General features: G+C 40.6%; 2 protein-coding genes across 3 annotated transcripts in view; one reads left to right on the forward strand and one right to left on the reverse strand.

Annotated features, from left to right (window-relative positions):
- The window catches only part of LOC109030757 (uncharacterized), a 66,713-nt gene extending 63,338 nt beyond the window's left edge, over positions 1-3,375 (forward strand). The window contains exon 6 of the mRNA XM_019041876.2: positions 2,002-3,375. Coding sequence (XP_018897421.2) covers positions 2,002-2,445 — 444 coding nt within the window. The 3' untranslated portion in view covers positions 2,446-3,375. The remainder of the gene's footprint in view (positions 1-2,001) is intronic.
- The window catches only part of hiw (MYC binding protein highwire), a 315,026-nt gene that overhangs the window by 137,113 nt on the left and 154,472 nt on the right, over positions 1-23,441 (reverse strand). The gene's annotated exons all lie outside the window — the stretch shown is intronic.

Consider the following 23,441-nt stretch of genomic DNA (forward strand, 5'->3'; position numbering starts at 1 on the left):
CTTGTACCCCTAGGACCCACTGAGAGAAGAAGAAGTGAAAACGAATTGTGCGATATTTTATTCATTACTACATTGTTAATGTTTGTTTAGTTAAAGTAATGTGTCTAATTGTCAATTGAGTGCAATTATTATTTTAATCCCGGTTAAATACTCGACTTTAACCAATTTATCTTCCCGCGAAAACTAGTCGCAGGACTGTATGAGCCCCGTCCCGTGGAGACGGTAACTGGGAAAAATCCCAGAAGTTTCATTCCTGCGATTCGAACTTGGGACAAATCCCATGAAAACGTCCCGTGGAGACAAGGCCTAGTATGTACAGGATATCCGGAAGTTAACGTTCTGAACTTTCCGGATCGACTTTTCGGCTCAAAATATGACTTTTTTCCTATACACATATGTCCGAAAACGCATGAGAAGTGAGCTAATTGAGCTATGCGTTTCCGAAGTTGCAGTTTTTTCCCTTCCAAATAAGTGTAACTCGTCGTTATTTTGTCGTAAGTTGCTGAAACTTGCTGATGAGGAGGTATTTTTTTTTAGAGTTCTGCTCATTTCTCGTGTTTTCAATGACTTACGTCTTCGGAAAATGACGTTACGAGCGTTCCCGAATTTTAAAATTGCGATAATTTTTTTGGTAGACGATATTTGGAAAAACGGATTACGGCACGTGAAAAAATTAAGCGGAGGAGGTATACTGCACAAAATTTTCCAGGAATGCGTCATTTCGACGCAATATAGCTTTGAATAAGTTTCAGATTTTTGAAGCTCCTTGGCGGGTAGGCAATGTTCACTGCAAGCACTGTAAGAAAGCATAGCGAATAGCTCACCTATGAAGAGTTTTCGGGTAAATGTGTACAGGAAAAAAAAGGTCATATTTTGAGCCGAAAGATCGATCCTGAAAGTTAAGTACGTTAACTTCCGGACATCCAGTATAATAGTCCATGACATTTCCCGGGTTTTCCTGACTGCCGTAGCCTTGGACTATGGGTCACATCATGGTGGTTCCTTAAACAGCCCCTTACAATAAGAAGCCCATATGATTTACATTGCGATTAAGAGGGGTTCTTGGAGATCATAAAAAGAAAATGCTTTCCGACTTCGAATAAAATTCAGCCGTAAAACTTTAGAAATGGGTCCTGAAAAGGGGTAACAATGATTTGCCACCGCACGAAGTACAAAATACGAAGCAAATTTATTGCGAATTGTGTAAATTTTAGGGTAGGCACGCACCTACCTCAAAGTTTGTGAAAATCATATAATATTTTCCACCGTGTATCGTATTTCTGCAGTGGCAAATCATTGAAATTCCTTTTAAGGACTCATTTCCAAAGTTTTACAGCTCAATTTTACTCGAAGTTGGCAAAAATGTACTTTTTTATGATCTCATTGAATCCCCCTTAATCGCAATGTAAATCATATGGGGCTTCTGAATGAAAGGAACGGTTCAAGGAACCACTATGAATTCGACCCATAGTTCAGGGTTGCCACAGTCAGGTAATACTAGGAAATGTCAGAGAATTTTAAAAAGTCAGGGAAAATCTGGAAATGTCAAGGAAAATGACGAGAGAGTCAGGAAAAAGATGTCAATTCACCTTCATTTGCTTGCTAGAATGGGTCTAATGTTTCGAACAACAAATTTTGCCTGACAACAATTTTTAACTACGTATTTTTGATCATCTACTAGCATATATCTTAAATTGTAAGGGACTTTCACTCAAATCTCTCGAGAAAACGCCGAGAACTTTAATTTCCTTAATTTTGCGACAACTCTGATAGCCATCTCATTTCGTCGCTCCTCTGACCCAAGGCCGTAACTCGATTTCTACGTGAGCTCTGCTCTCCGTAAAACTCTATCCTTTCCGGGACTCGTGCGGAATTAGAGATACGCCCTTACGTCACAGGAGCGACAATTATTCCCGCCCTCATTATAAAAGGCATTTCGTCAGACTCTGTCTTAATCTTCCAATTAAATTTGAAATAATCCGTGATTTTTGTTTTTTTCAGGTAAGTGTGGGAACGCGGGTGCCTTCACCGGACAAGCTGGAGCCAGTGAAGCTGTGGAAGGCGATGCCGCAGGTGACCAAACCGACGCTCTGCGAGTACAACGACCCGCACGACATGGAGCGGCATGTGTACCTGGAGCTCCCGTCCGAGTCGTCGCCGATGACGTCACCAATGACGTCACCTTCGACGTCGACGTCCACGCCGCCGATGCCGCCGCTTCCGTCCTCCTTCCGCCCCTCGACGGCGGGCGCGGCGCCGGGGGTGCGCTTCCAGAACTACCCCCACGCCCAAGGCTCCGTGATCTGCGACTACAACGAGCCGCACGACTCCGCCGTCCACATCTACTCCGAGGTGCCGGCCTCCATGATAAACCGCCCGTTGCCAGGGAAACCGGAGGACCTCGAGGACGCCACCACTGCCTCCTCCGGCTACTCCTCCAGGTGAGCTCCTCCCAGGAGTAGCCAGACTCTAGACTGACTGTGATAGTTGGGTGGGGGGCTTTCAAATTCCAAGTGCAACGAGATGAGTTCGGAGAACCAACATCCGGGTATCGAACACGTTTTGCCCAATTACTGTTTTCACTTTAAATTTTTACTGAAAATGGTAAAAAGCTAAAACGGTTTAAAATTCCTTGTTTTGACAAGGATAAGCACATTACATCCCTTCAATCCGAAAGGATGTATTGTTCTTTTAAACCCCAAAATGAAACTGAGAGTCTCCTAATTGCCTTCAATTAGTAAAAAAGTTATTAAAAAAATTTGATATTAAAATTTTATTTTAGCAGAACTTGTTCGATACCTCGATGCTTGCTTATTTTCGCTACAGATTCTAATGACTTTGTGAAGTAAGTAACTTCACATAGCCCGTTTCCTTTGATCTCGGCAATTCTATTCTCTCTCTCTCTTAGATACAACATTTTTGCAGAAGGCTTGAAGCAAACAAGTCTCAAAGCTTTAAATATTTCGAATTTAACTGATGGAGTGATGGACGGTGGTCGACTGAGATTAGTAGAACTAACACACACCAACACCACTTTTTCCGAACATGTGAGGAGAATGGCAAGTTTATTGCATTATGAATTATCAATTAAGATCAGTTCAAAATAATTCCCTGGTGTTTATGCTACCTCAATGCTTGGTTTACAACTAACTGTAACGATAATGATTAATGAGAAAAATGGAGAGTGCTTCAGGTCAGTAGCTTCCGGTTTTCTAATATTGTAGCTGTGTCACCTATTTTGTGATGGATATCTCATAAGCCTCTCTACTGATAGAGAATTGTTGTACCAATATCAGAGTTACGTTGATACACAAAAGTGTCACAGTGAAAGTGCATGAAATACACCAAAAATTTATGACGTTAGAATATTTTTATCGTAGAGCAATAAATAATCAACGCCCCTGGCAGAAACAGAGGGCTCTCTTGGCTTCGCATTTGTATTACCATGACATGCACCAAGATTGAATCAAGCGTTTTAAGAGGAAGCATATCATCTGCTGGTCAGGAGTGTGTTTCAATTGTTATGAATCTTTCTTTTTTTATTGTTTCAAAGTTCAAGAACTTCTGATTTTACAGCATTGAACTTAATTTGTTCCTTGATCTCTACTTAGTTTGCCTAACTCTGCACACAGCTCTGCCCGACAAACGCTTATTTCCGTCTTTTTCTTTCATGTAATCATCAGGGGCATTCAATTTAACGAAGAAAAAGCCATTTCTAACACTTGGATTTATTATGCCCTTCTTCCTCACCAAATTGCTGAAAGACTCAATTTTTGTATTCAATTTTTGTTTAGTTTGTAAGGTCTATAATTTAACAGGGTTGAGCAACTTTGATTTATTTCTTTGTTTTCTTCTCTCTCTCCTTCCTTCATTCTTTCTTTCTTTCAGTTTTTCACTCATCAAACAAGATGTTATCATGTATAATTTTCTGTTTAATACTACATTTGTTTCTCATGTTATCTTTTTTTTTTTCTTTCTTTCTTTCCTTTTTTTTCGAGATTCTGAAGCAATTGATCAGTAGCAGAGTCATCAAACTCACAAAGTGTTTTTCTTTCTTTTAAATTCCAAGACATTCATTTCTTGTTTTGTTTTGTATTTGTTAACAGTTATAAAGTGTAAAATTTGCTGAGACTGAGTTAATTCAGCTCTTAAGTCACCTTTTTATTTTATTGTTTGATTCAAATTGTGATTGAATATATTGTAGCTATAATATTTTTTTGTAATTATTGTAATTTTCTCATGTTTTTTTGCTGTAAGTTCTGCATTTGTATTAGTCAGACTCTTGATTCGATTACAGTCATCTTTTTCCGTAACCAACTTTGCTTTACCTGAACAAGTGACTGGAAATCGTTGCCAAAAGATGATCAATCATTCATTCTTTTCTGTTTCTTCATTTTCTGTTTTGATTAATTCGAAGACAAAATTTTCCGTACATGTTTAATGAAAAGACAAGAGTCACTTAATCTAGTCTTTGTATTTATGTTAAGATAAGAAAAAAAATCTTAGTATAAAGACTCAAGAAACTCAATTTCGAAACCAATATGCAAATTTAAAGCAAACTATTTACTTCCTAGTTCAATTTGAATTACCTATTGTGGTCCGATTTAAATGATTAATTTAATTTTTCTGCCAGAGCACTTACAAAAAATTTAATCAAGCACAGGTTTCATTATACTTTTATCCTCATACATAAAGACTTTTTTTTTCATTTTTTTCTATCAGCAGCCCCACATTTGAATTTTTGGAGTTTTTTTTTGATAGTTGTCTATTCTTACTTTTTCTGTCTTAGCTAAAAACTAGTTATTTAAAAATTTAAATTATAATTACTATTTTTCTCATTATTTTTGTAAATTCATTGTTCTACAGTTTGTAATATTATGCAGAAAAATGTTGACACATTACAAAAAGGGTAAAGTTTAATTTTGAATAAAATCATGTAATTTTTTGTTATATTTTTGCCTTAATTTTTACTAATTTCATTTACCTTACTTTTTTTTTATCTAAATTCCTTTCAATTAAGCATTGGTTATAAAATGTAACTTTGGGAAAAATTATCACGAATTCAGCTTTTTGATTCGTAACGGTAGATTTGAAGATATATTAAGAGGTATTTTTCGTCAATGATCGAGCTTCTAGTCTGAAAGAATGCATAAATAAGGAACCAATGGATAAAAATTAAATATTTATAAAAAAAAGAGGTACAGATCTGTGAATGCATGTAGTATTTGATTCAACCAAAAATAATCAGGCCTATCCAAATTCCTGCTCGACTAGCACCAGGTATCGTCCCTGTAATTTTTGAACAAATTGAGATAGATACTTGAAATTATGTGAGTACTCATAGGTCAAAAGTGAATATTTTAAGGAGCCTCAAAAATTCTAGAGGGACAACCCTGAAAAGGAAACCTAAGGTTTATGAGAGTGGCGGGGGACTTTTGGGTCACCCTGTACTTAATGGATTTTATTAGTCTCTTTTTAACATATTGCACTGAATTCGATGTCATTAGACTTTTCTGGAGCGAGTGCATGGGGTTTAATTTCAAGATACCAAAGTAGTACATGCAAAATGGCGTACAGCAAACTTTTTGGAGACTTATCTTCAAAAATTCTCTGAACGCCTGCACTTGCCGATACTCAAAGCTGCTAGTTGTCTGGCTAAGAGAGCATGGGTAGAAATAATCTGCCGTGCTAAGTGAGAACGCCGTATGAACATTTGAGAGTTGCCAAATTTCCCCGGATAAAACATGCATTTTTGAAGAAATCACGCGTATTTTTCCTTGAAATCTTCAGACATTTTAGATTAAAGTGCGAACGAAATTGTCTGGAAAAATTGAAAAAACAATATTCTCAATTCTCTTAGTAAAGTCGATATTTTTTCGAAGAAATATGGCAACGGCCGGTGGCTCATACGGCGTTCTTGCTTAGGACGGGAGTAATAGGAGGCTGCTCCGAGCTGCAGGATTTCTTGATGAGCTTAAATTGTCTTATCCTGTTCCGCAATTGAGAGCTCTCCGGTAGGTTGTAGGTAGCCTTTACCGGTCTACCGCTGCAACAGAGAGGCTCAAGTTCCCACTCTTAACCTCCTCCCTCGTAAAAGAGAGCTTGCTGTATGTGCGTATCCGGTATGCTAGCGCAAAATGCCTACATGGGCTTAGACACGTCTCTCGGAAAAAGATACAATTCATACTAATTTACAAAAAAACATGGTGGCAAGCACCAAGCGAAGCGTCAGGAAAAATCTGAAAAAGTCAAGGGATTTTAAAAAACCCCTGAAAAGTCAGGGAATTTTGCCGGAGGTTAGACTTTTTCCATTTGCAGAAAAGACCGCCCTTTCATATTACAATTAATTGGCAAGATTCGCTAAAAACATATGTCTCTAGTCTAGTCTAGTCTCTAGTGGCACGGGGGATCCATAAGAAATAATTCCGCTCCTCTGGCGTAAAGACGCGTATCTCAAGATCCAACGCATAGCGCCTACAAGACTGCATGAATACTTCACGCATTGCGTCAAACACCCTGCGGTCAGCAGCAGTCGGCCTGAAACGCATAGCGCCTACAAGACTGCATGAATACTTCACGCATTGCGCCAAACAGTGTGGTCAGCAGCGGTCGGCGTGAAACGCATCGCGCCTACAAGACTGCATGAATACTTCACGCATTGCGTCAACACAGTGCGGTCGGCGCAGCGGCGTAAGTTAAAATTATTAACCACGTTTATGTTTGTTCTTTCATAATTTTTTCGTTCGATTTTTATAAATGGGAGACCTTGTCCAAACAGGGATGGATTTACGGAACTGAACTTTTGTTAATGTTGACAGGGCTTTCACAAAAAATGTAGCCAACACGAGTAAACGCGTCTCATATACCCCTCCTCCACCGGCACGTTCACTTGATGGTTTTTATAGATCGTATTCGACAGATCACACAGGTGAGATTATATTGATATCGATTGGTTCAATATGTAACCACAGCCTCAAAAGTCAATTTAGATTTCTGAGGTAATGGGTCTTATGTGATCGAATAATTATTCTCTCGAGCACAAAATGGCAATGAAAAGTGAAATTGTTAGGAATTTTATCATTTTCAGCTTTTCCGAATTAAACCTAACATTTTTGTTTGAGGCTATGTTCTACTGTTTTGAACCGAACGATACATCGAACCACTGTCGAATACGATCTTTTTATGTTTCAAAACGAATGAGAAGGGGGCGGAAAAATACAGGCGGCCCATGGGCGGCAAGAAGGTAAAGCCGGCCCTGGCTGCAACAAGCTTCATCACCAAGAATCGATTTTTTACGTACATTTAAATGGAGGAAAAACAACGTTGCCAACCAGTAGCGTGGCGTGATTGCGATGCATCGATTGATCTGTCATTTAAACCTAAAAGGATCGATAAATGGGGTACACGCAACGAACACCTTAGTGATCGATTCTTTACCACGGCTTTAAACGGGGAAAAATGATAATCGATAATTCGCGCCTCGGCACTGAAAAAAAAAAATCTCGGTGTATTTACTAAGAAAATGGTAAAATTACCAAGAATTCAGGGTTCTATTCGATCCCAATTTTTTCTTGGTAAAATTACCATTTATGGCATCGGTAATTTTACTAGACCTTGGTAACAACGCCAATATTTTTTATTGACTGTAGTATAATTACCGAGATGAAACGGCAAAGTTACCGGGAATTGATTACCAATAAAAGTGGTATTCTTTCCTGAAAAAAAATAGTAAAAATACCAGTTTTTAGGTAAACTTACCAGTCTGTATTGGTAAAATTACCAATAATTGGTAAAACTACCAATAATTGGTAAAAAAATTGAGATGGTAAAGGTACCAACGGACCTTGGTAAAAACGCCGAGAATTCTTTTTCAGTGGGCACTGATGTAGTGGTGGGCAGTCAGGAACACGGAGTATGGACCACACCCAACCGGAAAAGCCGGCCTATTTCCGGACTCGGAATAAAGCCATTTTTTACGCCTGTGATTACACCCGGTGACGTCATCTATAAACACATTCCAGTGAAATATGCATCGGCAGGAGTGAGGAGCCCCGCTCGAGAAGAATGCGTCAAATTAGGCGGTTGAAAAGGCAGATATTGATGACGTAGTCAAATGAACAGAGAAATGCGTATTTGAACGGCGAGGGATAGTATGGGTATACGAATGATTAATCAGATGCGACGTGACAACGGTGTGGAGCACGGCGGAGCTAATCCAAACAAACACGCGCTTCCACCTACTCCACTTGAAAATAAACAAATCGAATGTCTAGGATCGAGAGGAGTGTGTGCATCACGATTCAATCCAAAAAATCGAGACATCAGCTCTTAAAAGTCTGAAAATTCCCTAACCATCTAATCATGGGTCTAATCAGTCGCGGGCAAATGGCAATCGCCGACGATTTGCATGCAAGCGGCTTAAGTGTGGTTTTCGTAAATCGCAATAACGCACATCGGCAAAATGGAGGCTCCATTGCCTTAACAAGAACCATCTTGGTTTAAAGCGCCTTCATTTTCGGTGAAACTCTACGCATTGCCTTCAAAAAAACAATCTTGGTGTAGAGCGCCTTCATTTTCCGCAATACTCTACGCATTATCAAACGGTTAGTTTAGTTGCCTATCCGACCCGAACCCAACTAGACTATGATCTTGGATTTTACTACACGCTCTCCTGAGTATGTCGGTCACTATATAATCAAGAAATGATAGAATTTGACTTATTCAGGGAAATCGCGGGTTGATCAGCGAGCAATGTTGAGAATGAGACATCAATTATCATGTTTCCGAGTACAAAATTCCATTGGGAAAGCCATCGTCATTTTCAAGTGTGGATATTTATAGGGATTATTGTACAAGAAATTTACTAAGATTTCATGAAAACGTAGTCTTCCCTGAAATTATTACTTGTAAGATATTTTACATTCAGAATAAAAGTCTCAAGCAAAAGCAAGAGGGTAAGGAAACTGGGAAAAGGAAAATAAAAATACAACATAAAATTATAAGGACATAATCATATAATTGAAAAATTTCGAAAATTAAAAAAACTCACGTCTCTAAATTCATTTTAAACGTGCATTTCATCGTTTGGCACGATACAAATATGAAAAAAAATGTCATCGAGAGGCAAACAGCAGTCACGAGACTTCAAAGAAATCGATTTTGATCAAAAGAGACTCATGCAAATGTACCCAAAATAAAAGAGGAATTATAGAAAAGAGGAAAATGAACTTAAAAAAACACTACAGTAAAAGATAAAAATAAATTTTATTCATATTTATCTCCTGAAAATAAGCAACTCTTTTTTTGAGTATGTAAGAAATAGTGAAAATACTTATTAATATAGAAGAATAAAGGAGAGACTGTTGCGAACCATTACGTTAGAATGAGATTGCGCAATTATCTCTATAGACGATTGACCAAGTTTACTTCCTTCCCCCGTTCGCATAAGTTGGGAGGAACTTTACGGACATTCAAGATCCCGCCCCGAAACTGAGACTCATATGTATCTCATTGCATCTAAATACAATACAAGGACAGCACAATATACATAAAATGCAACAAAGCAACAATACGACATAAAATACAACAAAATTATTCTTCTTTGAAACGAAGTTATCAATCCGAGGAACCCTTCCTCAAGAGAACGCGCGATTTTCAGCAAGGGAAATTTATGAGGTAAATCAAACGTAATACTTCAAAAATTCGCCGATCGCGAATTTTGGCGGTTTTATACAAAAAAATGTACATACTAAAATTATATAATTACATTTATCGATAATAATCAACAGTGATCAATGAAAAGCGAATGTTCGATGGGAATAAAGGTGTGCAATTTGTCTTTTCGTAAGGACAGTCGAAATTCCTGTCCGAACCTCGGCAGTTTATCACCATCGACAATGACGTTTTCAATTGACGCGGATTTGAAACCGCGTGAGAGAGGTAAGTAGCGAGGAATGGCAAGTATTTTTTGCAGGTGCGCTGGAAGTGTTACCTGACTGCGACAGCCTTTGAAACCGGACGGTTGGACAAGTAGAGCAACGAGTAAGTGGTCATTTCTACGTAGTGAGAAATTAAAGAAAGCTGCAGCAGGGTAAAATTGATTAGGTTATTCAGCGCGACACTCCATGAAAAGAGCATGTATTGAAAAATAGCGAGACCTAAGTAAGCAAATGAGATGCTTTCAATGGCTTGACAAGGTTGTCCTTCAACTTTACCCTGGCAAGAGCTCTGGTTTGAGCTATGAGCCTATTTTTACGAGTGTATGGACATACAATCCGTCCTGGGTTCAGATGCTGTAAATTGATTCGACTGCTGAACCTGGAATTGGAAAAGCTCTGGCTTCTGAACCTGAAACTTACAAACTCTGAACCCGGCAAGAATGGTATGTCTTTGAAGTAAAATATACAACGTTCAGAGACAGTTTTTTTTTCCCAGGGTGCACTCAAACTTATATAACTCTTCTACTTGACTTGTCAATGTCTTCAAGGAGCACACATGATCTTTGGAATGAACATCCGTATTTATATTACATTTGAGTCCTAAAACTAGGAAACGAGTATCTGCAAAGCGCCATGCGAAGTTTAAAAATTTCTGCCGCCATTTTATTCATTTTCCAGAGAAATTGTTCAACAAAGCTGTCCGAAAATTTCACTGCATTTTTTGTGTGCTGCCGATAGAATTCAGTGAAATTTTCACACTGATTCAACCAACAATTTCTCTGTAAAAAATGAAATTGCGGCGGAAATTTTGAAACGTCGCATGACACATGTGATACTTTGGCCGGAAGATGACGAATTTTTATCAAGGCATCATCCTTCATACGACTCCTTGATTCGAGATAGGTTGTAAAAACTTTACAACATTGTATAGTTTTCAGTTGCCTAGTTACTTCTCCCGGCTGTTCTCCTTGTGCTAAATAAAAAAAAGTATTGCGTTCCTGTTCGTTTTCCTCCCGTATTTGAGATTGTTTAGTGTAGCTACTGAACATAGCTCCATAGGTAAAATGAGTAGGGCACGGTAAGAATACGGACAAAAGAAATCCCCGTCTTTCAGTCATGAGCTCAGTTCTTCCTCCCTACGCAATTCGAGAAGCACGCGTGGGCACCATTCGAGAGGGGAGATCGGGGTGGGTAATTGGCGAATTTAGAAAATGAGCGCGCACTTTGTTTTAATTCGTTCACGGCCAAAATGCAGCTGTTGACCCGGAGTGGTCCAGCGACTCCGAATTTGCATATCGCTTCAATTAGGAACACGGTTAGGTACACTTGCGACTTGGATGAACCGCCGATGAAAAACCACGTAAGTGCACGTGCATGCGGCGTTGAAGATACGCGGTTGTTTATTTGTAGAAGAATGTACTTTTAGGAGGAGGCGCGGCGATGCCTCGAGTGCTCATCAGCCTCGCAGGATAATAATTAGGAGTTGGAATTTCGTGCGCGCGGCACACGCCTGCCACGCTTACTGCCTCCCAAATAAGTCTCGATTAATCCTCCTCGCAAAACAAAACAGAGCTAGGGAAAGTAAAAAGTGAAAAATTTCAGCTATTGAGCGCCAATCGACTTTAAAAATGTTGTCCTGAAATCATGAAATCTAGGAAGATCCAGAAATGACTAGACTGTGCTGCCATGCTAAGGGAAAACGCCGTGAGTATTCAATTCAGTGGCATGGCGTGCTTTGCGGTACATCAGTTCGTCACCTTCCGGCCAAAGTATCACATGAGCCATGCGACGTTTCAAAATTTCCACCGCCGTTTTATTTTTTTGAGGAACCGCCGCACAAGAAAAAAAAACACATTGGATCTAGAGTCCAGACTCTTGAAAACATTGACAAGAAAAAGGACTCTTGATTCAATCAGATTTAAGCTTAAATCAAGAGGAAATCCGCTCAAATTAAGAGGCTTGGTTCTTGATTTAAGCTTCGATCTGATTGAATCAAGAGTATTTTATCTTGTCGATATTTTTAAGAGTCTGGACTCTAGATCCAATGTGTTTTTTTTCCCAGTGCGGGCTAATTTCCTTGATTTTTGTTACAAGCAAAAGCTGTTGATGTCCTGATGATACCGAAAATTCAAACTTTCAAAATTTGCTAATATCCTGCCATAATTACTCGTGAAGCGAACGATGGGAGGTGCGGGGGGCAGGGCCCCCTGACCAGGTGCGGAGGCGAGCGAAACGAGCTGAAACAGCTAGTTTTCAAATGAAATTTAGCAGAAATATTCCGTGCTGCAATAAATGATGATTGGTGGTACTTCATTCCCTTACACACAATTAAAACACAAACAATTAGACCGGCCGTTCCATTCCTCCAACCGAGTGTTCCCAGAAATCAAAGAGACAGAAACTTCCGGGAACCCTTTCAAGATCTATTGTCACCAAACGCTTTGCGTACATGGAAAGGATTCACATTTCACGCCGAGTCAAGATTTTTCCGCCGGTAATGTCAATTTTGAACTTGTAGAACTCGAATTATTAAACTATTAATGATGCATGGGAAGATAAAAACTCACCAATCGAACATGGCGCATGCGGAGATATCAAAGTTTGGCATAAGCTCTTACCTGAAACAAAAGAAAAATCAAAAGGATAAGCATTTATTTCTTTCAAGAATAGACAATGGGACATGCTGACGCCTGTTAAAATTTCCAGGATTCCCACAGAATTTGGAAGATGAAATTCCCTAACATTTCCCTGATTTATCTGTCACATTTTGGTGAATTTCCCTGACAATTGAGGATACGACAGATGCTTTAAAAGACATGATTTGAAATAGTTTTCAGTTGGTTGTTCAAAACGTCCAACCCATTCTAAAAAGCAAATAAAGGTGAATTAACAATTTTTCTCCGATCCTTTCATCATTACCCCTGACTTTTTAAAATTCTCTGACTGTGGCAATCCTGATTATCTTGATACATTTTTTTAAATGATTATTTTGTCGCTACATAGCGTCTAAACGACTCTTAATCGCTAGTAGATACCAGGTTATGACCAAAAATTTATCACCCTTGAACTTGCAATTTAATAGACTTGAAAAATAACTGCATCAGTTCATCGCCGCGTTCTTGTTTTGAAAAAAACTTCCAACCCGTCCTACCTACTGCTCACGCACGCTTCCATCAGTATTTTGCAAGAGATTTATGAGAGTACCTTCTTTCTGTCCTTGCCATTCAATCCGGCACTGCTGTGCGTTCAAATCAGCTTAGGTGAAATTAGTCTGTCGTCAGTGGTCGAGTATTAAATTGCGTGCAGCCAGCTTCTTGGCGGATGAGCCGAATAAACGGATATCCGATACCCCCCCCCCCCTCAAAAGCCCTCATTGGCCCTTTTGAAACACTTCATTAATCCTTAGCTCCTTGCGAAAGTTGCCTCCGATCGGAAAGTCACACTGTTAATATAATTTGAGGTGACGTGGATTTTTTTTGCACCTTTTGAAATCCTTTTGCGTACTTGAGTTCATTGGTAAACATTCCTACCATGTAAGTGTACGTCGCAGCCAACTAGTACTCGCCGGCAATTTGCAACCCACTCGGGGATAAATACAAATAGACAAGAATTTTGGAAATTAAGGAACAAGATCGAATTAGTGATTATTCTGTCGTTAATATAAACGGACACTTTTTCCTTCGGTAAAAAAAACTTGGTATAGTAATAGGCAAACGCAAGAGAGCGTGCAGTGAAATCCGTGGCCTTAGTTGGGTTTAGATCGGAAAGGCAACTAAACTAACTCCGTGACAAAGCATAGAGTATCACCAAAAATGAAGGCGCTTCGAGCCAAGATCGTGATTTTGAAGACCATTACCCATCAAATGTCCTTTATTCTGATGCGAGGAAAAAGGTAAAAATATTTGTAAAATACCCTTCATCTGATTCTTTTAAGCATAAATATATCCATTTAATTAAAACATTTCTTTTCAATTCTGGCTTTTTCGTGGCTTCCCCCAAGTGTCTTGATGAATAAAATTCGGTGAGCTGGATGCACAAAAAAAAAAAGAATAGGAGAAAAGATGCATTTTCAAACTTTATGTTGAAGTTATCATTCACTCCTCACTCCTCGCCACTGCGTGACACACTTAAAAAATCAGAGACGTAGGGTTACTACAGACACAGAGAATGATGAGGGCCATTCCCTCAGGATTATGATCGTTAACGAGCATTACAAAACTTGCGATTAATAACTCTAGTTGATGATTAGGGAGTGATAATCTATGACATCTCAACGCTGGGTTAAGAGGCTGTAACACATGGGCGTTTCTTGAAGAGGATACGGTTCGTGATTTCGGATGATTGAAATTAGCGTATTTATCAACCGGCATTTCACACCGCCGAACTAAGTTTGCGGGCGTGTGCAATTTTTTTCAGTGGGGTGCTGTGATAAATCTTAACCAATTATTCTGTTTTTTCTCCTCCAGATTTCGAGGTGTTGAGAGATTGACTGATGGATCCATTTTGAACCATTCACACATTCTAGCTGAACGTGTAGTAGGCGCTTTTATTTAAACTCAGTGCACACGCGAAAAAGATTAGAAAAATTGAGGGAGAAATGATTATTTTACAATTTCGGCGGATACGCCTCTCTTCCACAAAACCATTCAGTACTACAATTTCAGCAGTATTATGACAGTCAAGTACTCGTAGCCTACAAGTTCGATGAAAATATTAAAACTCTTAATTTTTCCCCTCACTTTGCAGCCTTACTTTAAACGCCCTTCTTCGAATAACCTGCTGAATGGACCACTAGACAAGTTTAGCTAAATTAAGCATTCTGACACATGTTTCATAACCAAAATTTCACGTAAAATACGATTCGCGCAACGAAAGTTCCTGAAATGAAATTCTAACCAAGATATTTAATGTTTCTTAACACAAGAATTTAAACCTCCGGATCATGAAAACGCTTTGGTCTACTGGAGTCAAATCGCGCATTGAACGTTGCCACGACAGTCTCTTGTGGCAACTTCAATCTCAGTACTTTGCCTCAGCTATTGCTTGTTGTCAACCCTTTAACCAACAGAAAAAAGAGAGGGAGCATGATTCGATTGAGAAGCTCTCCAAAACTGTTGTTGTGGACGATTCGACTCACGTAGAGTTTTGCGTTTCTTGTGACCGGGCAATTCAAATTTTCCGCAACCGATCTATATGAATAAAACTGGAAGGGTCGAAACCTTACGATCCTTAATTCTGAGGAGCCGCCGGGCCGATTTCCTTGATTTTTTTTTGCAAACAAAAGATGTTGATATCCAAATGATACCAAAAATCTAAAATTTTCAACATCCGCTCTTGAAAGTTCTTCTGGAGCTTGCGAAGCTGGTGCTCGGGGGTCCAGGGTGTCCCGCTCCCTGTCTGAAGCAGCTAGTGTAGAATAAAAACGTTAAAATCTTAGTTAAGAGTTGATTTTAGTAATTTTCGTTGCGAGCATCGTGTTCTACGTGAAATTCTGGCTAAGAAACATGTACCAAAATGCTAATATTCGCACCTTGACTAGTAATGTATTGTATGGCTCTATGATGGAGAGAGGGAGAGAAGTGAAGAGAGGAGGGACGAGGCCACCACTCGTTAGACCGCGGATCGGAATTGTAATCCGCCTCCGCCACTCTGTGCAAAAACAGTGAGCACTGACGTCGCGTCGACGCGCGTCGTTTATTGAACTTTGTTTGAGCTTTCATTCATGCCGCGGTAGCAACAGGGACCCCCCACCCCCCGTCCGTCTACCCGCCAGACAGTGCCGCGAGAGGGGGTGGGCGGAGGGAGGGCGCATCATTTCATGAATGAACTCCACTCCTGGCCAGATACAAATACCTACGGCATGTCGCCCGCCTTAGTTTCCCTGCCATTCATATCTCCGACTGTATTTTTGAATCATAAATTAGCTCCGAGACTCTGTTGCGCGTTCAAAAATGTATGAATAACAACAGTGTTGCCATTTTTTGATAGGAATGAAAATTCGACGAGTGCGTGCGAGGATCTTAAGTCGTGGGGATGTTTTCTTTGAAAATAAGGTAAAATCACACGGAAATTACATTGGGCACGTTAAAAAAGTCTGAAATCATTTCTTCAGCTCGCAATCTGCATAGTTTGAAACTCGCTTTTTCAAGTTTCCCGCGCCTGAGGGCAGCTTTTTTCAGTCACCCCCGACAAGATATACACAGGCAGAGGAGACAGAAAAATTAGCCTGGGTAAACAAACGGTCTCACGAACTTTATCTATGGTATGATTCCCTTCGTTTTCAAGCGATTGTCTCTTTTTTCTACATTTTTCAAAAACAAAAGCTTTGAATCGATTGAAATCTTACGCAAAGAGGGTTTATAACAGTTCGCGAGCTTGTTCATTTATTTTGGTTCGGTCTCTCCTCGGGCGAACCTGATTGCCCGTTACCAAGAAAAACTGCCCGCATACGCGAGAAACTTGAAAAAGCGTGTAATAAACTACGTAGATTGCGCGCTAAGAAGCGGATTTTAGACTTTTTTGATGTACACAACGTGATTTTCGAGCGGATTCACCCTTTAAAATTGTATTCATTTGGCTGTATCTCTTGCGTGCAACAGACCCATCGGACAGGTTCAACGCAGGTGTGCTGCGCTGCGTGCTGCCCCGAAACACGGCAACCTGGAGTGATGAGGGACAGACCGTGGAAGCTCTCTCCTATCCCAGCCCGAAAGCTGACAGTGAGAGAGTTCACCGTGAATCTGTAAATCAAAATAGCCGCACATATTTTCTCGCACCTCTGACACAACAGCGTATCTCGATTCCCACATGAGCCTCGGATAGCATGAAGTTAAATGTGAGACAAAGCTCACGAGAAAATTCAAACACGTCCTTACGTCGGATATTATTACGGAGCGACGATATTTTCGGTGCGTCGCGGCGGGACAAGACGAGACGGGGTGCTATTAAAATCTATGTCCTTCCTGGAGTCATCTATTATCCTATAAGTTCCGCACCCAGCGCGTGGTGGGGGAGGGGGTGTTGCATCGGGAGGGAGGGGGGTTGCACTTCACTGAGGCATTAAAATTCATCCGCGTTCATTAACGGAACGGATTACGGCGCGCCCGACTCCCTCCCCCTGCTCGCCCCCGCTTTTGATTCTCTCCCCGTTATTAATAGCTCCGAATAATATTCCATTTCATTTTCCGACTATTTTCGGGCGGGATTACGATGTTTTGGCTTTGTCGCGCGGGCGCGGGAACGTTCTCACCGGTGCACACTCCGGTGAATGGTGGATGGTGACTGCCGAGTGCATGGGAGCCACGAGAAAATGAATCCTGCATTGTTGAGAGGCGGACGTGTCCTCTTGTCGGGTACGGTTATGTTAACAGAATGTCACCGGAGTGACTGCCAAAACGACACGGCGAAATAGATACAAATTAACGTGCTCCTGGGTCAAGAAATTGCCTACGCGTGAAAACTGGAGGTGTTTAGTCAAACGCGGTGACGGTATGCTTATGTTTTAAAACATCGATTCTCAATCAGAATAATTTCGCTGAAAGAGCAAATTTTACCGGAGTTGATGAATCCTAGAGTTGTAAAACAGCAGTACGTCAACTTTGTCCTCAAACGTAGAGCTTGGCATCACATCATAAAACGCAGTTCCATCCCGTTCAACTGGGTTAACGACACGGCGAAATAGATACAAATCAATGTGCTGCTAGGTCAAGAAATTGCCTACTCGTGAAAATTGAAGGCGTTTAGTCAAACGCGGAGGCGGGCTGCTCTTGCATCAAAGTATCGATTCTCGAATAGAATGATTTCATTGAAAGTACAATCACCGCACTTGATGAATCCTGGGGTTGTCAAAGGCGGTAATCCAGGATTGCGCGAAAGGTCTAAGAAAATATAGGAGGATTGCGCGAAAGAGGCATAAGGATTGCGCGACCAGAAACCTTAATATCTACTATAGGAATGCGCGAATTAAAAATGAAGTTAATTTAAGGTAGAAGTTTGAAACAGAAAGCAGTTGGAAAGTAAACGAATTTTTATGTCAACGCTGGTTTAGGTTTGTTTGTTGACAAGTCATCGATGTCTTTCCTTCTGATGATAAATGAAGTTAGAACATTGAATAGTGACCGTAGGTATAAAGAACTTTCCTAAATTTTCTCGCAAAAAATATTTAATCGGGAGATGCGAGGCAACGTTGGAATGCTCACACGGCATCGAAACACAACATGGGCCTTTTAAGCTATATTACTCGATGTTGCGATTATTCTAACGCGAGTTCCAATGATCGCGCCAAACGCAGTGCGGCCGGCGTTAAACGTGTATTAGCGCCTGCAAGACTTCAGGAATACTTCTCGCATTGCGCCGGTCGGCGCATGGCCCATATTAGCGCCTACAAGACTGCATGAATACTTCTCGCATTGCACCAAACGCAGTGTAGTCGGTCAGTTGGCGTGAAACGCTTATTCGCACCTACAAGACTGTAGGGATGCTGTAGGACTGCGACTGCGTGTCATCATTCTTGACTTCCTGACCCAGTTTTCACCATAATTAAAGAGAAAATATGTGTCCTTATCGTAAGAATTTAGAAACTAGGTTGATATTTAATTTTTTTTCGTTAACATTAAAAGAAAATAGAACGAACGAAAATATCGCGTCGAAATTTTCGATACTTTTATTTAAGATCATTCAGGTAAATTCGCGGAAACTTTTCAGAAAAGCTGTGTGAAGCTCTTTAAAAACATTTATTAAAAGCAAAACATAAAAGTGGTGCATAACGGCACAATCAGAGATAAATATACGCTTTCTTTTGGGTGCGCCCGTCTGGTTTTGAATCCATTCATTTCTTAAAAGATTTGAACATGGTTGCTCTACGATTTTTTACGTGTAGTTTTTTCCAGTGGTTGCCAGGTTGCCAGATTAACGCTTCCTCGTTGAATATTGAATATTCGCGCAAACATGTGAGTTTTCAGTACCAGAAAAATTCGCGCAATCCTAGGTATCTCCAAAAAGGTAAAACAGGGGCATTCGCGCAATCCTATCGCAGCCGTCATAGGGCAGTAATAACGTGTAAGATGTTCGTAAGGTTCGTGCTTTTCGGATGGAATTCATTATTTAACGTCAAAACAAGATTATGTGACATGCATGGCTGATCAACTCATGGAAAGGCTTAGAGGTAAGAAGCCCTTGAAGAAACGTGATTCTTCCACCATCTTCAAGATTTATCGGAAAAGTGAAATAAAATCGCCATAAAGGGGCCACAGAGTTTGGAAAGTGAAATTCCCTGACTTATTTCAGTAATATTCCCTGACAATTGAAGTTATGCTAGATGGTCAAAAAGCCATAATTAGAAATAGTTTTCAGGCAAAATTTTTGGTTCGAAACGTCAAACTCATTCAAGAAAGAAAATAAAGGTGCCTTAACAATTTTTCCCTGACACATTCGTCATTTTCTCTGATATTTCCAGCTTTCCCTTGACTTTTTGAAATTCCCTGACATTTTCCGGTTTTCCCTGAATTTTTAAAATTCCTCGACACTTCCCGGTTTTGCCGGTATTCCTTGACTGTGGCAACCCAGATGACAACTGTGAATCCTAATAGCACCTCGTGACTGCTCGATTCAAGATTCAGCAAATCGTCGCGACTCGTATCTCGATTTCCACATGAGCCCTGCTTTACATACGAATCCATGCTTTCTGGAGCTCATTCCGAAATCGAGATACGCCCTGACGTCAGAGGAACGACGAAATGGGGAAGAATTTGGTTTAACACAGTAGCATCCGCTCTCAGCTTCAAACTAAAGCCGGCTCCAGACTACGCGGCATTCGCCGAATATTACTCGCCGAATACCGAATATTTGGCAAGTCCCGCGTAGTCTGGATGGAACATTCGCGTCTACTTGGCTCGTGTTGACGCGAGGCGAGTCACTCGGCTCGGCATTCGCCCCAACCCGCTAAAAGTCGGTTTTTGTGACACGAGTCAAAGGGATCGCGAGCGCGAAGCCGAGCGTCCATCGCGACATCGGGGCAACATCGGGGTGCCATCCAGACTACTCGCCCTCACTCGCCGAATGTTCGCTATAGTTTTGTAGGAAGGGGGCGAAGAGGTGCAGCGTTTTCCAGTGTATTTTCTTCACTTGGCGAACATTTGTCCTTTCCCATCAGAAATTCGTTATTTGCCAAATGACGAGCCAAGTACGACTTTCACGAGTAGTGTGGCGCTGTACACTCGTGAAAACACTGGAATCTGCCCGTCGCTTCCCGAACCCCGAATATTCGTTACTCGGCTCGGTACTCGGCGAATGCCGCGTAGTCTGGAGCCGGCTTAAGGCAGCCTTGCCACGTTCTCACGACTTGCCATGCGATGTTCCACCGGTTCGAGCGTAAAAACGGAGGATTTGACGCGCTCGACGAGTAATGCGGTCTCGGTGGGTGCAACGGTGCAGTGGGAAACAACTAGAGGACGCCGCCGCGGAAACAGCGAATTACATCGTTCGAGAACAACTCTTTCTGGAAAGCTCACCGCAAGCACTATGCACCGTCACCGTCATGAACGCCGTCTCACAGCTCACACTTGGATTTCCCACCCAACTTTGTACACGCTTCTGTATCGAAGATATAATTGGACTGAGTTAAGCAGAAAGGAACCAACCCACATGTTGGAAAAAATTGAGTTATGAGTGGTTTTGAACTCAACCACTGCTCTACTATCTATCGCCAAAAATTCAAAGTTTTTGTTGGAGCAAATTTTGCAGAAATTCAACTTGAAGTTTATCTTTTACATTGAGTCTTACGCAGGAGCCAAACTTTAAACCTCTTTTCCTCGCTTCGATCCCGATGTGGCTGGGTTCCTTTCTGTTTAACTCCGTCCAATTGATGACTCTCGTGCGTGAAAATAAAATTGACTTAAAAATTGAAGCTTTCTAAAAAATATGAACCCTCGAGGATATTTCAATGTTTTAGGGACCACTTCAATTTACTTTCCTTGTGAAATTATGAATCAAACTGATTTCATTTGCACTTGCACATGATTAAACGTTGTGCATATTTGCGTTATAATTTTCATGATTGTTGCTGGTTATTTGACCTGTACAACGATGAAACTGCAAAAATGCGTACCTCGGTTGCGGCGTTTCGAAACCTCCGCTCCTATTTCATTTTTTAAAATGAGGCCGGATCATCATTATATGTCTTGAAATTTTCCTAGAATATTTTTTGTAAAGAAAAGAAAATTCACTGAAATTTTAAAAAGATACGTTCAGTCTTTCTCCAAATAGGAAATAAAATATGACAAGACGTCTGCAGCGCCGCAAACCGAGATAGCATTTTTGCAGTTTCACCATAGATTATCCCGTTAGGAACCTACAGTCATCTATAGACGTTATTTAGCGTCCTTTTTCGACAACATGGATCAGGGTGAAAGACCCATCCGTGCTAGAGGCCTTTCATATTTCAGAGATTAAGGCCGAGTAGAGTCTATTTCAGCAGATTCACTCCTCAGTTCCGTGAAATGTGTTGCAGCTACTAGGATTTGAACACTGGATTTATTGAAAAAGCAATTAGAAATGCAAAATCTGAGCAAGTTTTTTGTCAATCACGTTATGTGTTCATCATATCATTCAGAGTAAGTAAGACCAGTGTTTTTTTTTTCAAAGCAATGAGCACGACACGAGTTTGATTCTGTTTATCTTATTTTTCCGTGCGATCTTCCTTTTGACTTCCTAGGTATATTCTGACTAACTATTACCTTAGATTACTTTCAAACTTGATGGTGATCGAAGTAACCCAAAATAACCAATAACACGGAAATTTTCAACTGTGATGTTATTCGAATGTACGTAAGCGTGAAGTTACGAGTTACCAACACATGGTGGCAGATCGTAAGCTCAGATTAACTGTGTGCATTCGTCAGAGAGTCGAAGAGGTGGTTGAGATTGAATGATAGGTGAGAGCAATTAAGGGGCGATGGGCGAATGGGGGGGGGGGTTGAGGGAGGATAGAGGATGCGCATACGCAGGGCCGGAACTATGGCTGCGGTCTGAATTTAGGGCGTTTTGGGGAGCTGGATAGGTCGCATGGGGAAGTATAGAGGGCGGGGGAAAGGGCTATTAAGCAATCAACAGTTGAAACCCGTGATTCATTCATTGATTCTTTGAGGCCTCCATAATTTGGATTTGGGGCGTTCCTGCGACTTGCGGCCACGAAACAACTTCATGTGAAGGGTTATACCGCCGGCCGTGCTAAGTACAAACGCCGTATGAACCTTCAGGCGTTGTCAAATTTCTTTTGATAGAACACGAATTTTCTGGTAAACTTATGAGTATCTTCCCTCCAATTTTCAGATAATTTTCTTGCAATTTCACTAAGAGTTTCTGAAAATCTGGAGGATAAATATGTATGAATTTCCTTAAAAAGAGACATATTGTAACGAAGGATATTTGACAACTCTCGAATGTCCATGCGGCTTTTTCCTTGGCACGGTAGTATAGGGTTGCCAGGTGTTTCCGAAATAAATTAAGTGTTTTCCAAGAAGGTACCACGGTGGTGCTGATAGCTATCTAAGAGATCAGGACGAGAGTTGTCTCAGTTGCATCGTTACTAGCTCGGCCGCCTCGGCGTCTATTTCGGAAATAATTCTTCGGGCTCGAAGATAATCATTGAAAATAACGAGTCAGATGGTTTTGTATCAATTGGACGTATTTTTGCCAAACGGAAACTATAAGCATTATGACGTGAGCCCTGTTACGCGCAAACATTCATATGGGTATCAAGGCTCATGTCTTAATACCCATATCGACGGTGAAACTACCAAACCACGTATCTCGTTTGCGGTGTTTAAAAATCTACGCTCACATTTTATTTTTTTGAAGTAGACCAAATCAATATCATTCCTTGAAATTTTCACGGAATTTTCTCCGCACAAAGAGGAAAAATCACAGAAATTTTCAAGACTGGATGTTAAGTAGTTTTTCATTTAAAAAATAAAGTATGACAGGAAGTCTGCGACGTCGCAAACCGAGATACGTGGTTTGGTAGTTTCACCGTCGATACGTATTCCTTTTGGCAGAAATACGCCCAATTGAGGAGCTTTCCGGAAGGGCACATAGCAAAAAATCGCGTTTGAGAAAAATGCATTTTAAGTTTCCATCATTACTTTCTGACCACTGATGGTAACTTACAGCGTTGCGTGGACTCCTGATTTCGAACGCAAGTCACAGTCAATGGCCATAGAGTAATGACGGAAATTTCAGATGTATTTCTCTCGAACGCGATTTTTCGCTACATGCCCTTTTTCCGGAAAGCTCCTCAATTGTTCAAAATTCATAACGTTGTAGAAACCAAAACAGCAAAATCGAAACAGAAAAGTAATTTTGGCAATGATGAGGACGCAGGCTGGAGAGTGTTTGAACTGTGTGATAAGCAAAATTTGTGTTCGAAATATGAACCCGTTCTAGAAAACAAATAAAGGTGACTAAACAATTTTTCCCTGACATTTTTGCCGTCTTCCCTCACGTCTC

This window comes from Bemisia tabaci, chromosome 3, assembly GCF_918797505.1.
Source record: "Bemisia tabaci chromosome 3, PGI_BMITA_v3".
Classification (NCBI taxonomy): Eukaryota; Metazoa; Arthropoda; class Insecta; order Hemiptera; family Aleyrodidae; genus Bemisia; species Bemisia tabaci.